Here is a 19893-nt window from a genome sequence, read left to right on the forward strand (position 1 = left end):
CATGGAGCAGGAAATAAACACAAAGGTAAATTTAGAGTATATAAACAAGAATTACATTTAGAGAAAAACAAAGGAGGGATGGGTGGACAGGGAGCAAAAAAGATGATATTACTACTTAATATTTGGTGGTGAGCAAAGGCCACCCCAAGTCTAGAGGAAATGAGGAAGGAAGCTAGAGGGCTAACTGGGGAGCAGATTCCCAGGAGAGGAAGCAACTAGTACAATGCCCAGAGGCTGGAGTACATCTGGTATGTTCAAGGTCAACAGGATGCTATGGACTGAACTGTGTCCCCCCAGAATTCATTTGTGATCTCACACTTCCAGCCTCCAGAACTCTGAGAAAATTAAATTTCTATTGTTTAAGCCAGGCAGTCTGTGATATTTTGTTATGGCAGCTCAAGGAGACTAATACAAAGGAGGTATCTGAGGCTGGAATGAGCAAGGAACAGATGGACATAAAGAGAGAGAGGCAGACTATCATACAGCCTTTGAGGCCATGACAATGACTCTGGATTGTACTGAGTGAGATGAGAGCCACTGGAAAATTTTGAGCAGACAAGTGACATGAAGAGAAAAATGTTTCAAAGGATTGTACTGGTTTCCTAATATTCTGGCCACCGTGTTGAGAACAGACAAGAGGAACAAGGGTGAAAGCAGGAAGAACCAATCAGGAGACTAATACAATATTACAAGAGAGATATTTAATGAATTGGATTATTATAAAGGAGGTAGGGGTAGGAAAAGAGATGGGGCTGTGGATTTTGTAGGTAGAGTCAACAGAATTTGCTGATGGAGGTTAATGGCAACAGAGTCTTAATGAAATGAAGAGCAATCCTCTGAGCCAGAGATTTGAGAGTAACTGGAAGGGTCTATTGTGGTGACCCATACTCAGTGCCATGAAACATTTAAACATTAATGTTCTGAGTACAGTTAGCCAAGCTTAACCCCTGAAGAAAGTAGATCCCAGAAGGAAATTTGTAGGATAAGAACAACTGAGTACAGGAATATCCAGCAATGAAACAAAATTGTGGGCTATGTTTTGTTTCATTTTGTTTTTTCTTACTAAAAAACCAAGGAGGGGATTTCTGGTTCCCTGTCTAACATGTAAAAAGCTTGGAAGTTGTCACTCCCACACTCACAGCAAGAAAAAAAGGCTGAAGAAACTAGAAATCAACACCTCTTCTTAGTTCCATCAGAGAATTGAGGTCACAGGGTAAACTGTCACCCTCAAAACTAGAGAAACGGCTTACTAGGAGCAGAAGCCAATGCTGGAGCCTGCTGGGAACACTCAAAAGGTAACTGACATTGCAAGAGACTAGAGGTGCCTTAAGAGGGAAAAACTCCTGGGGGCTCAGACTTCAGGGAGTCCCCACACTTTCATGAGTTATACCTCTAGGAGCTCTGCCCTGTTTTCAAGATGAAGATCAGAGAAAAATCCTCTCTTGCTTCAAAGAGGGGGAGGGAAAAAGTAAGCATTTTGGACTAAGCTCAGAGCATTCCATTCTCTTTAACAGTGGCCTGCCCTCAAGGGAAACTATTTTACCAGAGCCTAAACTACCTGGATTTCACCAGAGCCTAACCAATCTCAGGGAAGGAAGGGAAATACCAGATCATAGCCATGTTTAGCCCTCTTGTCTCATCTAAAAGAGGAGAAGAGAACTGAGAAGGACATGTGAAGGTCACAGTACAAGGACATGGGCTCATTAAAAAAATAAAAAAATAAGACCTTATCACAGGACTATAGGACACTTCCCTTCTCCCTATATTTTACCATCATATAAACAGGGCTCCTGTATAATAGCAGAAGAGCACAAGATCACAGGTAAAAAACTACAAGCCTCCAGACCCTATTTTTGGATGAGTCTCTAAGGAAAAACAAAGACAAAAAAACAGACAAAAATAAGGACACCAAAGGAAATTCAGCCTCTGACACCACATCTACAGCAAACATAAACACAGATAATTCCTAACTAGATAAACAAAATCTCACACCAAAGGCATATTTACCTCAGTTCACGTTGCCCAATACATCATATCCAGCTTTCAATAAAAAATTACAAGAAATGCTAAAAGGAAAAAAACGCAATCCAAAGAGACAAATAAAACATTTGAGTCAGACACAGATATGGTAAAGATTTGGAGCTTTTCAGAGCAGGAATTAAAAATAACTATGATTAACATGCTAAAGTCTCTTAATAGAAAAAGTGGACAACAGGCAAGAACAGATGGGCAAGGTAAGCAGAGATATGGAAACACTAAGAAATAATCAAAAGGAAATACTGGAAATAAAAGCCAGTGTAAAAGAAATAAAGAATGTCTTTGATGGGCTCATTAATTTACTCGCCAGGGGCAAGGAAAGAACCAGTGAGTTAAGCACAGGGTAATACAAACTTCCTAAGCTGAAAAGAAAAAGGAATTCTGCATCTCAAACCCATTCCTGCTACAGGGCTCTACACCAAACCTCTTCATCTCTCATCTGGACCATTGCAATTACTCTGCCTCTAGTTACAGATACCACCAATTCATGCTCTATGCCTCTACCAGCCTGTTCTTTCTTAAAGGCAAATCAGACCACATCATTCTCTGCCTCAAAGTTCCTCAGTCATTGCCATTGTCTATAGCAGTTTTAGAAGTAGACCCTGTATCTACATGATATCTTCACACAGAAGTACAATATGTAAAGCAGACAAATGCAGAAATGTTCTGTTGAATTATGTAAACTACTTAGCAAAGCATGTAAGGTCTTTCATGATCTGCTCCTGCCTGTGTCTCCAGCAACATCTCCTAACTCTATAGAATTAGCATGGTTTGGTGGATTTAAAAAGAAAAAAAAGAATTTTAAAAAATAGAACAGAATATCCAAGAATTGTTTACAACAAAAGTTGTAACAATCATGTGATGAGAATACCAGGAGGAGAAGGAGGAGAGAAGGTAACAGAAGAAATATCTGATGTAAACATGGCTAAGCGTTTTCCAAAATTAATGAAAGACACCAAAGCACATATCCAGGAAACTCAGAGAACAACAAGCTGTATAGATACCAAAAAAAAAAAAAAACCTACAACTAGGCATATTATATTCAAACTACAGGAAACCAAAGACAAAGAAAACCTTGAAAGAAGCTACAGGTAGGGAGAAAACACATTACTAACAGAGAACAAGGATAAGATCACATCAAACTTTTCTTCAAAAATCATGCAATCAGGAAGAGAATGAGTGAAATATTTAAAGTGTTGGAAAAAAAAAAAAAAGCACAGAATTCTGTGTCCAAAGAAATAATCCTTGAAAGATAAGAGGAATAAAGACTTTGTCAGACAAACAAAACATAGAGAATTTGTCACCAGTAGACCTGTCTGGCAAGAAATATTAAAAGAAAATTTTCAGAAACTTAAATCTTTATTGGGAAAGAAAGAACATTAGAAAAGAAATAGATGAAGGTAAAATAAAATATTTTTAAAATTTTAACTTATCTAACCAATAACAGTTTTTTCAAAATAACAATAGCAATATTGTATTGACAGATTATAGCTTATCGATAAATGAGTTAAGTAAGGGGCAGGAGAGAAGAATTGGGAATACTCTCTTATAAAGTACCTGCACTACCTGTGAAGTGGTATTATATTATTTCCAGGTGAACTAAGATTAGTTGTAAATGTATATTACAAACTCTAGGGCAGCAATTAAAATTCTTTAAAAGAAGTATGATTAATATACCAAGGGAAGAGAGAAATGGAATCATAAAATGCTCAAGTAAAGCCAGACAAGGTAGAAATAAGAGTGAAAGACAAAAGAAAATACACACACATGCACACATGAAGGAAAAGGCAACAAACAGAAAACAGAAATAAATATGGTAAATACTAATCCAATTATATCAACAATTTCTTTAAATGTGAATGATCAAACACACCAATTAAAAAACAGAAACTGTCAGGGTGAATAAAAATCAAGACCCGACTAAACATTGTCCACTAAGAAATCCACTCTAAATATAAAGATACATTTAGTGTAAAAGTAGAGACATGGAGAAAGACATATCTTGGTATAGAGAGGCTGCTTTCAGGCAACAAACCTGAGCAAGGAAAAGCTGAGTAAGGTAAAAGGGCCCACAGCAACCAGCTCGCTGGTTGCAAGCTGAATGCAAACAGGCAATACCAACAGACTCATTTAGGGACCCACCTTGAAACAGCCACAGGCCCTAACTGACCAATTACACCAGGCACAGTTCTTAAGATTACCACAAAAGGGAAAACTCCATACATTCCCATTCTTCCTCACTCTGTCCTATAACTGTGGCCCCTCACCACCTCTTGGTTGCAGCAGTCTCTCCTTTGCTGTCCTACCGCTGCTCCCTCGGGGTATATTCAATAAACTTCTCTTTTGTTCTGCCTTGGGTGAATTTTTTCACCCCCTATGCTGCTGGCTCCCACCCAATTAGGATACCCCACATTTGGTAGCCCCAATTCGACTGGAGCACCCCACACATGGTAACATGAATCAAAAGAAAAATGGATTAACTATATTAATTTTACACTTTCTGAGCAAACTTCAAAGCAAGGAAAATTGTCAGAGAGAAAAGAGACACATTAGATAATGACAACGAGGTCAACTAAGAAGACATACTAATCCTTAAATATATGCACCTCCTAACCACAGAGCATTGAGTTATGTAGGGCAAAAACTAATAAAACTGCAAGAAAATATAGACAAATCAGCTACTATACTCAGAGACTTGAATATCTATATTTTGGTAATTGATAGATACAGCAGGCAGATAATCATTAAGTATATAGTTGAAATGAACAGTACCATTAATCAACTGGATCTAATTGGCATGCATAGAATACATCATCCAACAATAGCAGAATACACATTCTTCTCAGACTCACATGGAAGATTCACAAGATAGACCATATTCCAGGCCATTAGACACATATTCACAGAAAAAAGAATAGAAATTACACAAAGTATGCTCTCAGACCACAATAGAATTAAACTAGAAATCAATAACCAAAAGATAGCTGGGAAACCCCAGAATATTTGGAGATTAAATAGCACTCATCTAAATAACACAAGACTTAAAGAAAAAGCCTAAATTTTTTTTGAAAATATTTTAAACTGAATGAAAATTAAAATACAGCTTTTGGAAATTTGTGGGATATAGCAAAACCAATTCTTAGAGGGAAAATTATAGCATTTGATAGGTAAATTATAAAAGAAGAAAGATGTAAAATCAATAATCTAAGCTTCCACTTTAAGAAACTAGAAAAGAACAAATTAAATGTAAGTGGAAGAAAGAAGTAATAAGAATTAGAGCAGAAATCAATGAAACTGAAAACTGCAAATCAACAGAGAAAAATAAATGAAGCCAAAAGGTGGCTCTTTGAAAAGATCAATTAAGGGGCGCCTGGGTGGCGCAGTCAGTTAAGCGTCCGACTTCAGCCAGGTCATGATCTCACGGTCCCTGAGTTCGAGCCCCGCATCAGGCTCTGGGCTGATGGCTCAGAGCCTGGAGCCTGTTTCCAATTCTGTGTCTCCCTCTCTCTCTGCCCCTCCCCCGTTCATGCTCTGTCTCTCTCTGTCCCAACAATAAATAAACGTTGAAAAGATCAATTAAAATGATAAAACTATAGCCAGACTAACCAAGAAAAAAGAGAAAAGATAACTTATCAGCATCAAAAATGAAAGAGGAGCCATCATTATAGATCCAATGACAGTAAAAAATAATAATCTTATAAACAACCCTATGCCCACAAATTTGATAACTTAGATGAAAGAGCCCAATTCCTCAAAAGACAGAAGGAGACATAAATATTCTGAATAGGCCTATATCTATTAAAGGATTTGAATCAATAATTAGTAACCTTCTAAAACTGAAAGCACCAGGCCCAGATGGTTTCATTGGTGAATTCTACTAAACATTTAAAGAAGAAATAATACCAATTCTCTATAATCTGTTCCAGAAAATAGAGGAAGAGGAAAGTTCCTAATCCATTCTATGAGGACATTACTCTAAACCAAATCCAAAGGCATTATGACAAAGGAAAACTACACACCAACACCTCTCATGAACACAGATATAAAAAGCTTAACAAAATATTATCAAATAGAACCCAAGAATTATACTCTATAATTAAATAGGATTTATTCCAGATATGCAGGATTGGTTCAAGAATGAATTAATGTAACTTATCACAGCAAAGAAAGAAAAATCATATGATAATATTAATGTACATAGAAAAAGCATTTCACAAAATCCAACATCCATTCATGATAAAAAAAAAAACTCTCAGCAAACTAGGAATAGAGGGTGTTATGGGCTGAATTGTGTGCTTCCAAATTCACTTATTGAAGTCCTAACCCTAGTACCTCAGAATGTGACTACATTTGGAGACAGGGCATTTAAATAAAATAGGTAATTAAGACAAAAATGAGGTCATTACAATGGGTCTTAATCCAATATGACTGGTGTCCTTATATATGACATAGACACAGACAGAAAGAAGACCATGTGAAGATACAGGGAGAAGACAAACATCTACAAACCAAGAAGAAGATCTTAGAAGAAACCAGTCCTGCTGACACCTTGATCTCAGATTTCTGTCCTCCAGAAATCTCAAGGGATAGATTTCTGTTGTTTGAGACACCCAGTCCATGGTCCTTTGTTATGGCAGCCCTAGCAAACTAATACTGATGGGGAACTTCGTCAACTTAATAAAGAACATCTATAAAAAATCTACAGCTAACATCATACCTAATGCTGAAAAACTTGAGTCTTTCCCCCTAAGATCAGAATCAAGGCTACATGTCCTAGGTAATGCAATAAGATAAGAAAAGGGCATAAAAAGTATACAGACTGGGAAGGAAGAAGTAAAACTGTACACAGATAACATGATTATCTATATAGAAAAATCCAAAGACTCAACAAACAAGTCCTGGAACCAATAAGCAATTATAGCAAGGTTGCAGGACATTGGCTTATCAAATGTAACTAAAGGCACTGTGTATACGGGGTGGGGCAGGGAATACCTGGGAAACTTCTTTACCTTCTGCTCAATTTTTCTGTAAACTTAAAACTGCTCTAAAATATAAAGTCTATTATTTAAAAAGCCAATGAGACCTATAACAACTTCCAAGTCTATGCACACAAAAAAGAGAGGATTCCCAGAAAACTTTCCCTCTTAAAAAAACAGAAATAAATGAGCTGCAACCCCTGGAACTTCTGCATTGCAACATGGTGCAGCAATGATTGCAAAAAAGGGAAGAAACAACAGCAAACTCCCAGCACAACAGCTACTGAGCTCTGCACAGTGAAGGCGGAAAAATGTGTCATCAAAGATGGAAGTGTGGTTAATGACAGTAGAAAGGAGGCAGCTGGTCACAGAGTAGGTACTCAATAAATATTTATTTGTTTAGCATAGTGAGACATTAAAATGGATAATGTGGACTGAGGGAGAGCCAGTTGGGAGAAAGAATGCGAAGGTATTACTGAGTCTAAGATAGAGACATCAGAACAATGACTGTCGGCTGAGGACTTCACTGGTAAACATGAGGCTGTCCCTAGTTTCTAATCTTGTAATTCACACTGGGCTTAGGTGTGCAGTGTGTCAACTCCATAGAGTTCATTATATAGCTTGGTTTCAATGTTTTTTTTTCAAGCAATCCATCACTGTGTTTTAAAGTCCTACTGCATTAAAAAAAAATAAAGTCCTACTGCTTTTTAAAAGTAAATACAAACCAGAAAAACCTTCAAATATAGTTAAATAAAAAAATTCTGAACCTAATACCCAGCTTGGGCTGGTAGCAAAGGAGAATGAAATAGATATTTATCATGCTTTAGACCTACTGAATCCAGTACCAAAAGAACTCAGGTGGTGTGAACACAGAATGCATATACTGTTATACCCTGCAGTTAATATATGTGGAACCTGCCCACCCTCCCTCAGATGATGGGTCTTCTGAGACAAAACCAAGCCCATGTTGAACAATGATTTCATGCTAACTCCTGAAGCATCCCATTCAAATCATTGACTTTAGAAGTCAGAAATTCTGCCTTCCAGTGCAATTACTAAATCTAATCACATATATTCACTCTCTCAAGGGGTCCTGACTGGCAGTAACAGCTTGGTTATTCACAATCAATGAAATTAATGCCGCTATTTTTATAACATGAAAAAACTACATGAAAATAAGCCTCCAGGCTGTGGACGTTGGTCAAAGAAAGAATAAAAATAAGAGCAAAGGATAAAGTATGTAAATGAATTATTAGACAAAGAGTCATTTTAAAGTCCCAGCAAGGCTGTGCCTTGGGGTCCTTGTTATTCCAAAGTGATTCTGTGCTCCAGATCACCTAGAAGGAAAACGTCATTCAAATAAAAAAAAAGGTTCCTTTACATGAAACTGTGTATTTAACTGGCAACATATAATTTCATTTAAAAAAAATTAGGAGCAATTGCTGCTAAAGCCATTTCAGGGACAAGGGGAGGGGAGGATCTGTCAGCACTGTGGGAACAAAAAAAATGATGTGCCACCAAGCTTTATTCCAATCATTTGCTTCATAGTTAAGTTTAATTACACATTACACACTGTCCTGTAATTATGTCGCTTGGGAAACTGCCAATTTCCCCCTTGAAATGTTAAAAGTTCCTTAATTTATTTTCAAGACTCAGCATTGCCTCCATCAGCATTCTGCCTTAGTGCATGTAGGATACTCGGTCCCCATTCTCTTTAAATGCTGGCTGGTGGGCACCAAGAAGCTGACATACAGTGAGGAGGGCTGACCATGCTTAGAGACCCCAAGAACACTGGTCCAGTGTATTTATAATAAGATCTGATGACTTTTTTTCCTTAAAATTTACAACTGGAGAATTTGAGAAGCATGCCTATTCCTTTTGCCTGCCCTTGGGAGGTTGAAATTTAAGTCCTTTATTCTCAGCAAGAGAGAGATGGGACATTAATCAAACACTGGGAAAGGGAAAAAGCAAATAAAGTGGTTTGAACACCTATTGTGTGCCAATAATGTATTCAGAACTTCACAAATCTCACTGCAGACCACCAGTATCAGTGATCACTAACTCAAGTCCCTCAGGTACAGGCAGATAACTAGAATGCACGAAGCAGCCAGGCGGAAAAGAATAGAGTTCTGGGGCTCATGGTTATTTGAAGAGGGAATGCATGCCCTGCCTACAGGCAATTCAAATTCTCTTCCTTTTAAAAATACTGTGCCAGTTGAGTAAACACATCCACAGGCTCATCTGAACTGTAGCTGTGAACCCTACATGAATCTATAAACCTCTAAAGGCCACTAGAAGCAGACTACTTGGCTTTATATTCAGCTCTGGCATCTTCTTAGCTGGGTGATCTCGGGCAAACAACCTAACTTCTCTGTATGTCAGTTTCCTCATCTGTAAAATAGAAATAACAACAGTGCTGACCTCACAGAGGTGTTGTGAAGGATGAATAAATGTGCCTAGCATAGTTGTCAGCTCATGGCAAGCTCTGTGTTTGCTATTCCAAGTACCTTTACACCCTCTGACGCAGGAGAGAGAGGTCAAAAGCAGTTTCCCCAACGTGGCTTTGTGTCTCAGCAGACAGAGAGATCTATATATTGGAAGAAGAGGGTACAGGGGTCACCTTATCTTCCCAACTCGGGGAGCACTAAAGGGAAGATTACAAATAATGTATGTTAAGTACTCCAAATATGTAAAGGTTTCAAAGATGGTAGCTTTTCTCATACAAGGTCATCTCAGAGCATTTTCTTTTCAGTACTGCCTCTACACCCAGACCTCCGTCTCAGTGGTGAGGTAGGGTCTAAACCAATATTTCTCCCAACATTTTTTTCAAAGTATTGTTTACTTTGTATGTATCATGAGGAAGAAGAATCCATTTAAAGGTTTTGGAATAGTGTAAATACACGTTACATTTTTCATCTGTTAAAAAAAAATGGCCGTAATGAAAGAAGCTTGAGAAAATAATTCTGAAGGACAAATATCCATCTTTTCCCATAATCAAATTTACTTGACATATAAATATTTCTGCTCTGATTTGGTATAATATTAGAAACATACATATGCCCTGGCTCAAAACCGCATGAAACCATTGTAATTAATCTTATTTTTAAAGGGATTTCTATTCCTACCCCCCTACCTCAGGAAATCCATTATCTTCTAGCATCATCACCCAGTGTGCAAAGATGTTCCAATTGGATGAGATGCTCATCATAAATTATGAGGGGTGTTGAGGCAAGAATTGTAGGGTACATAAAGAACAAGTAGTTTCTAGTGTCCACTCATAATTTTGTTACTAGAAGCCTCAAGATTTTATAAATTCTGTGTTAGTTGTGTAACAGCTTCCTTAAGAAAACATTTTATTTATGACAAACATCACACTAAAGAAAACATACAAGAGGGGTCGGGTTTGTTCTAGTCCACACTGACCCAACACCAGAGTATTTCTCTAACAAGTAGTGCCGTTGCTGAAAAGTAGGTCACTGGGAAAGAAAGCAAGTCCTAAGTGATTCTGATGTGGTTAACCAGTATGATAATTTATATAAAATGGTAAAATGTTTACCTGCTCAGTATATTGTGGAAAACTGCAAAGAACTATCAAGTAAAGGTTCTGGGACTTGGTAGATGGGCCCAGGATAGATCACATCTAAAAATCCAGAAGGAAACAAGAAAAACCCCAAGGGGGAGAAGAATAAGAAAACACGATAAAACAATCTCTACTCTCCGTTTGCTTGCTATTCTATTTTCTGATATCTAAGAACTAGACTTTGCCTTTTTTGTTGACCACCACATCCACTCTGCATGGCACCATGATGGCAGATGGTAGGTGTTTGATAATATTTCCTGAATGAGTCAGTGAATGAATAAATGTAAATGTTAAAAGAAATTTCTCTTCCTTTAGTTAGATGCTTTTTAGCATCTAAGAAGATGGGCTGTTTTTCTTTTTTGTGTGAATTTTTTTCCTCTGAAAAAAATGGAAGCAATAACAGAAATATCTCATTTGCATGCATTTGGCTTTTATTGTTGCACATTTAAATAGCTTATCTGACGTCTTTAGGGCCTGGGATTAATGCACAGCACGCGTCTGTCTGGCTGTAATGCCAAGAGGGAGACGGATGACTGACAATAGGTTCTGAAGTTCCCCTGATCTTCTAAATGTCACTTCTCATGTCACTAGACTGAAACTTACAACCACATCTGAAATCTGGAAAGCTCTACAGTGATACCTTTGCCAGGCTCATTTATTCCTTTAAATACCATCATTTGAGGCTCAGTCAAATATTCAGTAATATGACAACATATAGGAAAAAGCCTTAGTTTTCAAAGGATTTACAATTTAATAAAGACAATGTGATGCTGTATACAAACTTTGTAGTTAAACATAAAGTAATGCACCCTCTCTTACTTTTAAGGGGGACTTTCTGGTTATGCTAGATCTAGGAAGACCCTAAGTAAATACAAACACTTCCTTAATGGCATCACCAACTTTCCATGTCTTCTAATCATTTGTTGTCCTCTTTTCCTCCACTTCAAGAATAGCTCTCCTGTGTCCACTACACCCCAAGCCCAGAGACAAGAAACTTCAGACTGGAAAATGCCTGAAACTTGAAAGCCAAAGACCTAAGTTTAAGTTTCCCTTAATATTGGCTATTTGACCTAACCAATGGAACTCTGCACCTCTCTAGATCCCAGTTCCTGAATCTATAAAATAGTGGTTAACGATGCTCACCCCATAGGCTTTTCTTGAAAACTGAGCTAACCTATGGAACATGTCTTATATGCTACCCAATCCACTTTAGGTACACATTTACTCGGATCAAATGGGATGACAAATGGGACCATGGAAGACTGAACTGAAACCACTCTTTCCTTTAGTTGCAGCATGTCTTAGTATTTTTGATGATCCTACTTCTTCCTCAGACCTGGCCATTACATGTTTTGGAGGCCTGAGGTTTCCTCATCATCATTTCCTGCTTTGTGGCTCAGTCTTGGCTCCCACAATAGCCAGCATGAGTCTTGAACCAAACGTAAAACCAAGTCATTTTGGGGTTTCTCACTAGCTCCCAATAAATAATTAAATAAAAGAATATATAAGTCCAAAAGTTTTATTTCCAATGGAGTCACTAATTTTCTTTCTTCCAAGGTATTTAGATTTGCTACTCCAGGGAGGGGATAAAAAGCAAAACAAAACAAAACAACAACAAAAAGCAAACACATTCAGTTTTATACCATTATCCCGTCTGTGAAAAAATGACAGCAGGCTCATAGGAGGGAGCCAAGTGCTACCCCCTCCCTCTCAGAGAGAGAGCTGTGGTGGGGAGAACTGGGGAATGAAGCATCTCCAGAAAAAGTAAAAGCAATTATGCCCAGGGAAAATAAGACCCAGAAGTCTGAAATCAATCTATGCCTCCATATTTTACTCCAGGCATAGTGGGATGCTCAGATTTGCAATTCTTCCTTGTGTTCTGTGCCTGTCCAAGTGTGGGGTAATTCAATTACATCCAATGCTTCCATTAGTACACACTTACAAAGTGTATTTAAATAATACACAAGAAACCAGGTTGCCCGTTAATAAAGCCAAGTTGTGAAATTATACTTTTATGTAATTGCTAAAAGGAACAACGCCCATGATTCTCAGGTGATAAAAATGAATTAATCCTTGGCAAGAGACCATTTAAATAAAAACTAGAGAAATTCCTTACTCAATTAACAAGAAACTATTAAAAATCTACTATGTGCCTTGTACCACAAGAGGTAGGCTTGTGGGGCAGGGGTAGTACCCAAAGTGTCCTGAACTCTGTTTAGAAAGATTATCCTAGAAGCTGGCATAGAAGATAGGTACAAAGATACCAGATTTCAGCTGGAAGGCCACTGAGATAATATGGCAACAATCTAGATGAACAAATTAAAGGGAATGATCAAGTTTAAGCATGTAGAATATACAGAATGTGGCGTCTACACGGGTTTGAGCTCTCCTGCCCACACCTCATTGCCTACTAGACACATCCAGCTGGACAGATGTCCTACATGCATATAAGGGTCTGGGCGTCTCCAAATGACTACCCCTACAGATCTGCACTCTCTGTCTCATTAATGGCACTACCTTCCTTCCATTCACTCAAGCCAATCATCTTTCTCTTCTTCCTCTTCCTCAGAGAAAGTCCAGTTTATTTTAGCTCCAAAATAATTCACTCAAACTGCTTCTCCCCAGTGCCACTGTCACTACCTTAGTTCAAATTACTCCCAATTTTAATTTTTGTCTCTAGTCTTGATTTCTCACATTTGTTCTCTGGCAATAAGATGATTTTTCTAAAATTAACTTACATCATCTTTACTTAAAACACTTCAGAAATTCTTCAATTCCTTCAGGCTAAAGCCCAAACAAACACCTTAATACGGCATAAACACCTTAATACACCTTAATACCCACCTTAATTAGGGTCCCTAATGAACTAGCCCACATGTGTCTCAAACCATATCGTATTAACCACTCTGTTTTAGCCATACTATACTATTTTCGGTTCCCTAAAAAAGGCACACACCTTTACATGCTTGTTTACACGTTTCCCTCCACTCAGACTTGCTCTCCATGCCCTCTGACCTTCACCTGATTAACTGCATTATCCAAGTGGTCTTAGTGCAGAAGCCACATCCTCCAGGAAGCTTTCCAGACTTGACCCCCACATCTGTGTTGGTGACTCTCCTCTGTATCCCCTCCCTTTCCAATCAAAATACATTCTAAGTAGCTCAGAAAGTGCCTGGTATTTAACTCTTCACCCCACCTCTCCATCTCTAGACAGTAAACTCTTCAACGACAAGACTCATGAGTGACATGTTCCTTGACGATCCCCATCACCTAGCTCCTCGGTGGCATTTGATAGTTATTCAGTAAACATGTGCAGACTGAGTCACTGAGAAGAAAAAAGGTCTACAGTTGAGTTCTTGGGATTATGTACATTAGATGGACAGGCAGAGGGAGAGAAAGCTACCAGAGAGACTAAGAGAAATGGACAAGGAGAGAACCAAGACCGACAATACTGGCTCCAGGCAAAAAGAAAGAACTGATCAATGGTAAACAGTGTCCAGTGTCAATAGAAGGACAGATGAAATGGAGGAAGGGGGGCTGTTCTACATTTGGCAGGAGAACAGTTTCTAGAAAGTGATGAGTGGAAGCCTCATTGAAAAGGTGCAAAGTATTCAAATTGAGTGGCAGATGATTAGAACAGAGGGCAAGAAGACAACTCATAAAAATACAAATACATAGTGTCTGAGGAAACATGATAGCTGGAGGGGGGGTGTCAAGGGCAAAGAGGAAATACATATGTATGCACCTGTATGTGTGTGTGTATGCGTGTGTTACAATTCCTTTTAAAAATCTCAACTGTAAATCAGACTAGCAAGTGAATGGTGAGGCTATATTCAGGTACAGAATAAGAGTTTAATGAATGAAAGATATAAATAATAAGTGAATAATTGTATTCAGACAGGAGATTTACCTGGCCAAAAACAAAGCAAATTTTTATCAAAATATAAACTTACTTTTAAAAAGAATCTATTTCTATATTTCAGAAGAGACCATTCAACTCATAGGTCAAAATTTAGTTAGCTGTCTAGGATGACTATTTCTACCATCTATACTATTATTTCACTATCACTATGATAACTTTTTTCATAGTCACCCCCAAAACTTCCTTGCAGAAGTCCTTGGACTTTATACGATCCCCTAACCCCAATCATTCATGCAAATAGCTTTAACTTCCCAATAAGGACTTAATGCCCCAAAGTCAGATGATATCAGGAAAGTGACACTTCTGAGAAAATAACAGACATCTTAGTTATAGAAGTATAAATATAGATATTATCAGATATAGACATTGTCTAATCAGTAAAGAAAAGGGGATGTGGACAAAAAGGGCCACATTTTTCTTTACAAATAGGTTTTTCTTTTAAGTCCCTATCAGATGTAAAGTTCTTTCAGATTGCCACGTATTAAGTTTACTTGTAAGAGTTTAGAGACTGCATTGAGGAAAATGGGCTTCAAACATTAAATCACTTTTCATGAGACATAGGCTTCCTGTGCACTAAGCATCAATACACTCGAACTTTAGAAACATTCATCTACAATCATTAATCAGTTAATGCTAAATTCAACTTCTATTTGGCTTCTCCTTTTCACACTCAACTCCCCAAGGCTATACTATATGGCACCTCAAAAATATTAATTTACTTACTGTGAGTGCAGATTATATTCCTAGTAAGGAATCTGTGCAATAAATATATACACACATAAGCCAAATTAAACTTCCATGAGCAAATAATTTTCCTATGAAGGACTGCATTTCTGACCAAGCACCTGATCCCAAACCTTTCACAGGAATGCATAACATCTTTTACATAATCATATTATAAAGAATATTTCAGTATAAATCAAAGCTTGTCAAACTGCATATATAGAAAAACACATAAAGTTAAAATATAGTGCCTACAGGGAACTCAGAACCTGGCATGACTTTTTTCAAGGGGGCTGCTACTGGGTAGAACAATTTTTCACTGTGCAGACTGTCCCATGTATTATAGGTTTTGGCCAGTCGTACCCCATTGACATAGTGACTAGCATTGAAATCCACACACACATTTCCAAATGCCCCTTGGGGGAGTAGCACTCCCTTGTTTGGGGAAGAACTTTGAGCCTAGACAAAAGGAACTGCCCACATTTACATCACTAGATAATGCCAGGTCTTGAACCCCAGTCTCCCGAAAGCCAGTCCCATCAAGAGGGATCCAACACAGAATGTCAGAGTAAAGACTCATCTTGTTCTAGTGTCAGCCTTATTCTTTCTGCATTAGGCAATTCACTCATCAAAAATTTTCTAAGCTGAGATCTAATCATAATTTTAACTATTCACCAATTCTCTTGTCACATTTATTCATATCTTCCCCCATCTCAGCCTTGGATGAAGATGCCTCCCCGTCACTGAATCTGGACTCCTCTCCCTGAGGACAGGGGATAGGTGTCAGCACAAACAGTGCATCCAGTGGAGCAGCCCTATGTCACTGTCCCTAGGCTCCTGTTCTTTCACATTTAGCCCTTCCCACACCTGCACTGCCCACTCAGCAGGTGGCATCTTCTAGCTTCCTTATGCCTCACCCACAAAGGAGCTTCTCCTGGTAGCTGGAGTTTCACTAGTTTGTTAAGAAATAGGAGAGAAGGCATTTCTTTTCCCTCCCCATCTCTCCCATTCTTTTCTTTCTTTTTGTTTATCTTATTGTGTCTCCAGCATTGGATTGAACGGAAACAGAACCAGAGAGGATCCTTGGTCTCTTTTGCAAAAAGCAGAATAAGCCTAAGGGATCTTTGCTAAAGTTGGGATTGTGCAAGTTTTGAGTAGATGGTTCATTTCTCTTTATTGTTATTTAAGTCTAAGAATTTTTGGCATAATTCACTGCTGAACTATATAAGACATCATTTTCCGGTAACTATTGTGTGTGTTTTTTTTTTTAGATGTCATCATGTGAGAACATTTAAAAGTTAAAAATCCTGATTTCAGGGCCCCTAGTGATTTCATTTAATTTTAATACTTACTGAGTGATGAAAGGCAAAAAACTGGAGACACACATCTAAAGGTAACTCACTCCATATCTGTAAGTCTGAAATTCAAAGTCAGTAGGAGACCTACATCAACTAAAAGGTGCTACATGCTTACCCGGATGTAGGCATCCTGGTGGTGCTTGGCAAAGTACAGCATATTGTCCAGGGCTAACATCCCAGGAGGGGTCTGGGTAAAGTCCATGGCAGGGTTGACATGATTCTGTGGTTAAAACAAAATGTTTGATCAGGTTAATTCTTCAGCAGATTTCACCAACCACCAGAAGTCTGGTTTCTCTTCTCAAGACCAAAGTACCACCAGCCCAGCTCCAAATAATCAAGTAGGATGACATTTTTTATCTTCATGTGAACCTACATAAATTTATCATTTTGACTTTGATACATTAGATTTTCGTAGACAGAAATAACATTTAAAATGTTGGTATCGGCCGAGTAATTTCTGAGGGCTAGCACTAGTTTGTGTTTCACATGCATTATCTAATAAACAGGCAACAGGCATTATTATTAGCCCCACTGTATGGATGGGCCACTGCCACTCAGATGAGATGAGAAACTTGCCAAGGGCCTCACAGCTTTGATTTGGCAGAGCAGGCGATGTCTTGTTTGGACAATATGTCTCAGCATGCTTTTGTTCCTACTTTGCTCTCTACCACTGGTTTATAAGTTGAATGCATTTATTTTGGTACTGCTAGCATTTAGACTTTACATAGCCTGAAAAAAGTTTATTTGAGAAAAATGTAGGCTAATCAATATTAGCTGCCATGAACACGTTCTGGCCAACAAAGGAGAGTATGCCAAATATGAGAGGAAAACATGACATTTACTTCAGACCTATTTCTAGCATTGGTCAGAGTCCATTCCAAAAATAAACACAGGAAAAGGAAATCAAATGATGAAAATTAGCTCCTCTGAATCCAGTTCGAACAACCCCCCAAAGCTATGTCAGTGAAGCTGTCCAGGCAGAAGGTCCCCACGGCTCAAGGGTCATCAGTCTTGTTTGAATTGTGATCCCAGCATCCTCTCGAAGCCTCCTATCAATCACACTGAGGGTATCAGATACAGCACTGCTGCTCTCAAGAGGTCTTACAGTTAAGAAATAATGAGTTTATTTTTAGGATTCTTTTAAAGAAACATACAGCTATTTCACAAACAGTCCCAGTAAAATAATGCCTGCTACGTATCAGGCATTATGTAAAGGACCTTGCATATGCTAACTCGATTCCGATTCCTCGCAAAACTCCCACAAAGTAGGTTCTATTATTATCTTGCTTTGAAAGACAAGGAAACAAGCTGAGCATCTGAGTGGCTTACCCTATGTTTCAGAGCCAGTGTGTGGCTGGGCCAGAATCCGAACTCCAAGTACAGGCTTTTAACCAGGATTTTAGTGCCACGTCATTGGTCCACTGGACACCAGTAGGGATTTCACAAAGATGACCAATGCAGGTCCTCAACTACTTCAGTCCTCCTCAATCAAATTATTCGCTCCGGCAAAGTGGGCCAGCCTGTGATCCATCCTTTTTAATAAAAGCTATAATTTGTCTATCCCTCCCAGACATAACAGACCCAAGTCTCTCATGCTCAATAAACCATGCCCTATTGTCTCCCACAAATAGGCTCTTACTAAACAAAAGCCAATTAGAAAATTGCCTTTGATTTCCTCTGACTTGCCCTAAATTATAAAGCATCACTGTATTTTAGATGAAAAAAAATTTTTGTATTTGTGGGTGAACTAAGTGCTCGCTCATTCTTTCTCTCTCTTTCTCTCTTAACTGCAGGTATCATTTTCTCAGTTTCCCTCTCCTTGAAATGCTTGTTTCCTTTTTCTCTTTTGGTTTTAATAGCCAATGAAATGACTCTACAATCATGAATGTGGATAATGAAAAAGTATAAGAATTATACTGCCAAAACATTTGAAAGCTTTCTAAACTGTGACAAAAATACTCTGAGAATCTAGCAAGGCCAACAGTTCCCCTAACTCCTTTCTTATTTATGAGGTGCTCTGGATACAGATTTATTTTCTTTTCTTGTTCCATGTTATTTTTTTCCACCTGTCTTGAAATGGAAGCTGCAAGAGCTTTGATAAATAGCTTGAAATTTTCCCTTGTTTTACTGCAAAGCCTGTGTACCTCTGTACATCCTTCTGAGATGCCATTTGTTAGTTCCTGTAGAAGCGCTGCTCCGTGAATCACATCAGACAGCTCTTGGCCCCCAGAAAAAGGAGTAGTGTCTGCCTCCCCTTCCAAAGCACCAGGAATTTTCACTTTGGGAAAATGGTACCAACCAGTTGAAGAAAGCACAGTTTACTTTATAGTGAGCATTCTATGGGGTGTTTGGGTACAGAGTTCCCAGAGATCTGGTTCTCTTCTGTTACCCCCATGCCAGGTTTTTGGCTGAATTATTTGATTCACACATCCAAGGAAAGGTTCAAGGTCTAAGACAGAGAATCTTCCAACCTGTTCCAGGCCATACACCAAGGCCAGTGGAGAGCTGGAACGGACTTCAAATATTATCTGGGCTGGTAGCATTATTTTATAGATGAGAAAACTGAGCCCTGGTGGAGAGCAGCGATGCTCAAACTTGAGCAGCCATTCAAATCTCCTGGAAGGCTTGTTAAAGCACCAATTCCAGGTCTCACCCAGAGTCTCTGATTCAGAAGGGTTGGAGTGGGTCTGAGAATCTGAATCTCCAAACAAATTCCCAGGTGATGCAGATGCTGCTGGATGGGGACCACACATTGAGCCCCGCTAGTGGCTGAAGTGACTCATTTCAAATAGCACAGGCAATACAGCAGAATAAGATCTAGAATCCAGATCCAATGATTCCTCAAATCCCATGCAACTTCTTCTATAGCACACTTTGAACCCACTAGTTCCAAAGTACAATGCATTTTAAATATACTCAATGCTTATCTGCTCTGTGCTTTGGCTTCTCATTGAGAAAACAGACTCCTTTATTCAGAAAAAAGTAATTATAATTTAGAAGCCTCTCGCTTCTTCTATTGCTCAAATTTCTAACTAAAATAAAATGCAACGGTACCTCCACAGGGGGGTAGGGAACTGTCATCAGTCAATATTTTCTACTCCCAAATGCTTCTGGTTGGGGAAGCAGGGCTGGCACCAGCCTGAATGATTTTTAAATGATCTGTGTTTTTCAATTACCAATGCCATGCTAGTCCTTCATTAGTGTGGATAATAAAGAGATGATTACAATAATGCTTACCAGATGGCATATCGTGGGAAAGCCTTTGAGAATTTAGGAGTTAATATTTGTGCTATACGA

At 38.5% G+C, this 19893-nt stretch overlaps 1 protein-coding gene across 12 annotated transcripts in view; it reads right to left on the reverse strand.

Annotated features, from left to right (window-relative positions):
- ELMO1 (engulfment and cell motility 1) overlaps positions 1-19893 on the reverse strand; it is a 734972-nt gene that overhangs the window by 259816 nt on the left and 455263 nt on the right. For all 12 annotated transcript variants that reach the window (XR_006716458.1, XM_045495324.1, XM_045495323.1 and 9 more), the window contains one exon: positions 16712-16816. Coding sequence is in view for 11 of the 12 variants with exons in the window: in XM_045495324.1 (XP_045351280.1) it covers positions 16712-16816 (105 nt within the window). In the remaining variant the exon portion in view is untranslated. The remainder of the gene's footprint in view (positions 1-16711; positions 16817-19893) is intronic.

Source organism: Leopardus geoffroyi, chromosome A2 (genome assembly GCF_018350155.1).
Source record: "Leopardus geoffroyi isolate Oge1 chromosome A2, O.geoffroyi_Oge1_pat1.0, whole genome shotgun sequence".
In the NCBI taxonomy this organism is placed as follows: domain Eukaryota; kingdom Metazoa; phylum Chordata; class Mammalia; order Carnivora; family Felidae; genus Leopardus; species Leopardus geoffroyi.